The sequence below is a fragment of the Schistocerca cancellata genome, chromosome 9, assembly GCF_023864275.1.
Source record: "Schistocerca cancellata isolate TAMUIC-IGC-003103 chromosome 9, iqSchCanc2.1, whole genome shotgun sequence".
NCBI lineage: Eukaryota > Metazoa > Arthropoda > Insecta > Orthoptera > Acrididae > Schistocerca > Schistocerca cancellata.
In genome coordinates, this window is record NC_064634.1 from 93,194,398 (window position 1) to 93,200,397 (window position 6,000).

Here is a 6,000-nt window from a genome sequence, read left to right on the forward strand (position 1 = left end):
TTGTGGCCTCTGTCGGTCCCTTGGTCGCCCCTGCCCTGTATGTGGATGATTTCTGCATTTGGGTTAGTTCCTCCTCGATGGCATCTGCAGAACGGCAGCTCCAGGTAGCTATACGGCGTGCCTCTGCATGGACCCTCTCACACGGGTTTCAATTCTCTCCTTTAAAATCATGAGTGGTCCACTTCTATCACCGTACTACGATCCACCCTTATCCAGAGCTCTATCTCACTGCACAAAGATTGCCTGTGGTCCCACAGTTTCGTTTCTTGGGTCTTCTTTTCGACAAGCTCACTTGGCTGCCCCATATCAGACTCCTGAAGGTAGGATGTTTCCATAAACTCAATGTCCTTCGCTTCCTTGCCCACTCCTCTTTGGGTGCAGACCGTTCCCTCCTCCTCCGTCTTCATCGTGCTCTAGTTCTGTCTCGCTTGGACTATGGTTGTCAAGTTTATGGTTCAGCTGCTCCTTCCACACTGCACGTGCTGGATCCAGTCCACCATCGTGGTATCCGTTTGGCCACCGGTGCCTTCCCTACTAGCCCTGTTGATAGTCTCCTGCTTGAAAGCTGGGATTCCCCCCACCCCCCCTTTTCTGTTCGGCGGTCCCCTCAGTATCCGTTCCTCTCCCATTCATCCTTCCTATTCTATCCTGTTCTCAGACCATGGACGTCGCCCACCCGACTCCCGCCCTCGGGCGGGTTTACCAGTTGGGCTGCGCCTTGTGTCTCTTTGCCGTGATTTTCAGCTTCCTTCTTTGTCCTGTCTTCCTCGCTCCCTCCCCTCTACCCCTCCTTGGTTAGTTCCTAGGCCTCGAATTCGGATGGATCTCCGGCGAGGTCCGAAAGATTCCATCCCCCCGGTGGTGTTCCGTTCCTGTTTCCGCCAAATTTTATGGGAGTTTCGGGATGCTGTTTTTTACACTGATGGCTCTAAATCTGCTGATCATGTGGGGTATGCCTTCACGTCCTCTGTCGGAACGGAAAATCATCTGCTGCCACCTACATGTGGGGTATTTACTGCGGAATTGATGACAATTTCCCAGGCCCTTACCTTTATTAAACAGTCCCAACACAACCACGTTTTGTTATGTACGGACTCGATGAGTGGCCTTCTTGCTATTGACCGGTGTTTTTCGCATCATCCCTTGGTCTCTGCCATCCATGACCATCTCGCTGATATTCACCGTGCTGCTTGTCCATTGACTTCCTTTGGCTCCCTGGCCATGTGGGTATCCCGGGTAATGAGCTCGCTGATCGTTTGGCTGGGGGAGCAGTCACTTACCCCCGTTTTCTGTAACCCCTCCTGCAGCGGATTTACGGCTTCACATCAAATCCCACTTCGCACAGTCGTGGGCCACTTCTTGGAAGGCTACTCCCCTGTCTAATAAACTTCGTGCAATTAAGGTGACACCAGGCCCGTGGCGTTCTTCCTTTCACCTCTCCCGAAAGGACTTGACCACACTGTGTCGCCTCCACATTGGCCATACCAGGCTGACCCATGGTTTTCTTTTGCGTGATGAGCCACCCCCATTATGTGGTTGTGGAGCCTTCCAGTCAGTAGCCCACATTTTGGTTGAATGCCCCCTTCTTATGGCTCTGCGTGCTAAGTATAGGCTCCCCAACACTTTACCTTTGATGTTGGCTGACGATTCCCGGATGGTCTCTCTGGTTTTCAGTTTCCTCCGGGAAAGTGGTTTTTATTCTCAGTTTTAAGGTTTTTAATCTCTCTCTGGTGTTCGGGCAGGGCGGTGAGTGTTTGGGTGTCTCCCACTGTAAGCAGTGTTCGGAGATTCCCGATTCCCCTCCCTGACCGAAATCCTCTTTTCTTCCCCTTTTACTCTGTTTTAACCCCTTTTTTTAAAAGCTTGGTTAGTCTTTCTATTCCCATACGTACTTTCTACATTCAGGCAGTTGTACCTTTTACGTTACAGGTGGTCTTGCCTATGCTGCTTCAGCATAGTGTTGGGTTCGTTCTCTTGCCGACTTCCCTCATTTTGTTTTTTACCGATGACAACATGACTGCCCTTTTACTTTTTTACCTTTTTCCGTTTTATTTTTCTGACTTTACTGAGATGTCCCATTAGCGGAATGGAGCCTATTTGAAACAAGGGACTGATGACCTTGCTGTTTGGTCCCTTAAACCCCAACCAACCAACCATCTGTTAGCCTCCCAGTCTCTGCATTATCTGTGTCGAACCCTATACTCCTTCTGCACGTATTTCCCTAACCTATAACTTCATCTGTGCTGTCCCCACAGTAACACTTGCCCTATGCACTTTCCTATTATTCCCCATACCAGCCCTGTAACTGGTAAAACATGTGCTGTCAAAGTTAGAGCAACATGTGAAACAACTCCTGTTGTGTACCAGCTCTTATGTAATTATAATGCAGATGGATAGACAAAAAAAAAAATCTAATCACCAAGTGACAACAGGGGAATACACACAAAAGGATTTAATGTTTACAAGCTTTTGGAGCCAGTGGCTCCTATTGGCAGAAGAGTTGAAGGGGAAGGAAGAGAGATGAAGGAAAAAAACTTGAGAGGTTTAGGGAAAGGGATACAATTCTGAAAAGCCACCCAGAACCCCAGGTCAGGGCAGACTTACCAGATGGGGTGAGACTCTTGTTCGGCCTTTCATATTGGCATGACTACCACCAAATTGTCAGTTAGAATGGTTGTTCATAGGTGGAGGGATATACTGCCAACACAAAACATTCTGTTGCAGAGTATGCTCTACAACATGAATAAAGACCTCAGTGCCTGTTTTACCACATGTGCCATCTGTATTATTCTGTCAGACAAAAGTCTCTCAAAACTGCACAGGTGGAAAACGGCATTACGTCATGGCCTTGGTTCTGGCCACCTACCTGTCCTTAATGTATGGTAATTTCTTTGATCTCAGAATTTTTTTTCTCTGTAACTGTTCTTTTCTTCACTCCCTTTTAATTTTATGTATCTTTCATGTTATGGCCTGTTCCACCACCACCACCACTACTACTACTACTACTACTACTGCCCCACCCCAGCTCTACCACATATGGTGCACTTTGCTTTCTGCTCTTACTAACTTTTGCACAGTTTTTGTCAGTAATCTCTGACTTGTGTATTACCCTATCTTCCACCTCCAGGCTCTCTTGGTTTCAAATCTCATAAAGTGAAGGACCCAGCAATCATGTCTTTCCTTCTCAGCCCTTTGGGTAAGTCTCCCCTGACCTGGGGCTCTGGTTGATTATTCCAAACTCTCCCCATTTCCTAGACCTCACCAGGCCATTCCCTTCATCCCTCTTCCTTCCCCATCAGCTTTTTCTGCCAGAAGGAGCCACTGGTTCCAAAAGCTTCTAAATTTCAATATTTTTATTATGTTCTCCTGTGACTGCTTGGTGAGTAGATTTTGTTTTTTATCTGCCCAATTACATTACAGCTTCAAAAATTTACTTTCATTGGTGTACTACCATTTGTTTTCCTTCAGCACCATGGCATCTATTGGCAGGACAATGAAGCATGTCACACAGCTCACATTATACATGTGTTGTTGAAAGGAGCACCAGGATGAATTTACTGTATGCCCCTGGCCACCAGACCCTCCATATTTAAACCCAGTTGAGATTCTGTGGTACTACCTTGATTGCGCTGTTTGTGCGGTGGATCCGCAACCAAGCACAGATTGCCATGGCACTGGAGTTGGCATGGCTGCATATTCTTGTCGGTACCACCCAGAATCTCACTAACTCTCTTCCTGCATGTCTAACAGCAATCTGTACTGCAAAATGTAGTTTTTAAGGCTTTTGACTGATGGTCACATTGATGTTGTATTTTCTTCCTTGCTTCACATCTGATAACTTTAGTTTTTCTACCTCTTCATTGGATCATCCAAGTTCCACATTTGATTCCTGCTGTTGCTGCAATGCAGTTTCTGTTGGTATGAAACTGCTCCCATTCAGTAAGAATATTAATGTATGAGAATGTTCTGAAGACAATGTTAGTAAAATAACACTGGCAAAGTGATGACTGAAGTTAAACTTGATGTCGCTTCAACTGTATCATTTATTTCTTGGTAACAGGAGAGTGAAATGGAATATTTCACTATTGCTACTGCTGTAAATATGTGCTACGTCTTAGCAACAAAAGAATAGGAAGTAAGGTTCGAAACATTTCAGTTGCATATGTTAAGATTTCTGTGTTCCATATGAAGTAATATATAAATTTATTTTCAGGTACCCAATGTGCCTGCACTTCCTAGATCTCCTACAGTACGAACACTTCCGCCGTGAAGTTGTGAGTGCACAGTGTGCCAAGTTCATCGATGACCAGCAGATCCTGCTGTGGCAGCACTACACACGGCGGCGTACGCGTCTTCTGCAGACTCAGGCGGAACATGCCCAGCAAGTGGCAGGTCAGCAGCCACCCTCGGCAGCCATCGCGGCCAACGGGCAGGGGCAGACACAGAAGGCGTGACGGCTGGTCCTTGTGTGACCATGTGGCACCCGTCGTGGCCCCAGATTGAGGCTTTACTTGGCCACTCACTAGTCGGAGGACCTTTCCTGTGAATGTTTGTAAATAAGAGAATTTGTTAGAGGAAGTGAAGAGCGTGTGTGGATTTTGTGTAAGTTCTTTTGCAGACAAAGTACGTACCTGTGTTTAATACAGCCATTTTTCAGTGTGGTCGAACATGCTTTCTTTTTTATTTATATAATGACAGAGACTTAAGTTATGGAGGTAAATTATGATTCCTGTTAGTTCAGAAGTTATTTTTAAGTATTTTGTGATTATGTTAAGACCTTGCACATCCTACTGAACATTCCTATGTGACTGGGAATGTGGAGTTACCTTTTATGCTCCTTTTTATCTGTGTGTATGAATTGCAAAAACTCTAATAATTCTGTGTGTGGGAGTCAGTATGAAAATAAATGTATTTTTGTAACATACATTTATTACATTTTCAGTGCTCAAATGACATTTATTTTATTTTTCACACCACGTATAATGAGAATGTTCCATTGTTACATAGCTTATAATGAGAAATAAATGTTCTGTTTCATTGGCATTCTCAGATGTTTTGTCATTATCAAACTTTGCATCCTTCTATGTACTAACCATATGGTTGGTGCATCTCCTCGTTTCACGTGAGTGGCATGCCGTGACATTTACACCAAAATTTCGTCTTCACGTAAGTATCATTTATAGACAAACCATAGGGTAAAAACTGAAATAAAACAGCCTGTAGCTGTGATTTTTCAGGTAAAAAAAGTAAGAAAGATATAAACTTTTTAAAGTAGTTCACATCAGTAAACATCATCAATCAGAACAAATGTCCATCTGCTGGTCATTGGCATCACAGGAGAAACACACAACCTTCTGACGAGAATGCTTCTTGGGAACATTATGTCCACATCTGCTGCATGATGTTTGTCATGACATTTTTGTGTCAACGTATGTGACATATTCCAGGTTTAGGTTTTTTATGAATGGTCCCACCTTCTCTGAATATTTCTAGAAGTAGTTGTACATCTTTAGGAAGGTTTGTCAGCTTTGCTCTCTGTATTAGATGAGTGCCCATAAGACAGTATGATAGGTTTTTAAGAAAAAACTGTCACCTATCTCTATTATCTGGGCTGTTGTGAGTAAAGATGATACTCGAATTTAGTCCAGCAATACAAAGATGGTGGTGAAGTAATGTGATCGGCTGTCTCATGGTTGTTCTGGCTGGTGTCTATAATACATCTGATCCACAGTATCCAACCCTCCCTTGGTTCTGTTGTGCAAATTTACTGCCAATTCTTCAGTTTAAATGTCAATTACATTTGTGTCATGCATTGTAGACAGGAGGATCACAGGTCTTTTTTGTGACAGTCGTACATAAACAGAAATTGTACTGAAAGCCATTGAGTGCTGTCAGTTGTAACATTCCTGTTTGTACCCTTTATGGGAGTTACCAGTCTTCTGACAACATCTTCAGGTTTATTTGATTTTACGTATTGCCCAGTCAACTGTTTGCCACACT

The 6,000-nt window shown here is 44.2% G+C and overlaps 1 protein-coding gene across 1 annotated transcript in view; it reads left to right on the forward strand.

The window, feature by feature from the left end:
• Window positions 1-5,043, forward strand: part of LOC126100380 (mediator of RNA polymerase II transcription subunit 31-A) — a 32,897-nt gene extending 27,854 nt beyond the window's left edge. Inside the window, exon 4 of the mRNA XM_049910988.1 lies at window positions 4,214-5,043. Within this exon, the coding sequence (XP_049766945.1) occupies window positions 4,214-4,454 (241 nt within the window). The 3' untranslated portion in view covers window positions 4,455-5,043. The remainder of the gene's footprint in view (window positions 1-4,213) is intronic.
• The last annotated feature ends 957 nt before the right edge of the window (window positions 5,044-6,000 follow it).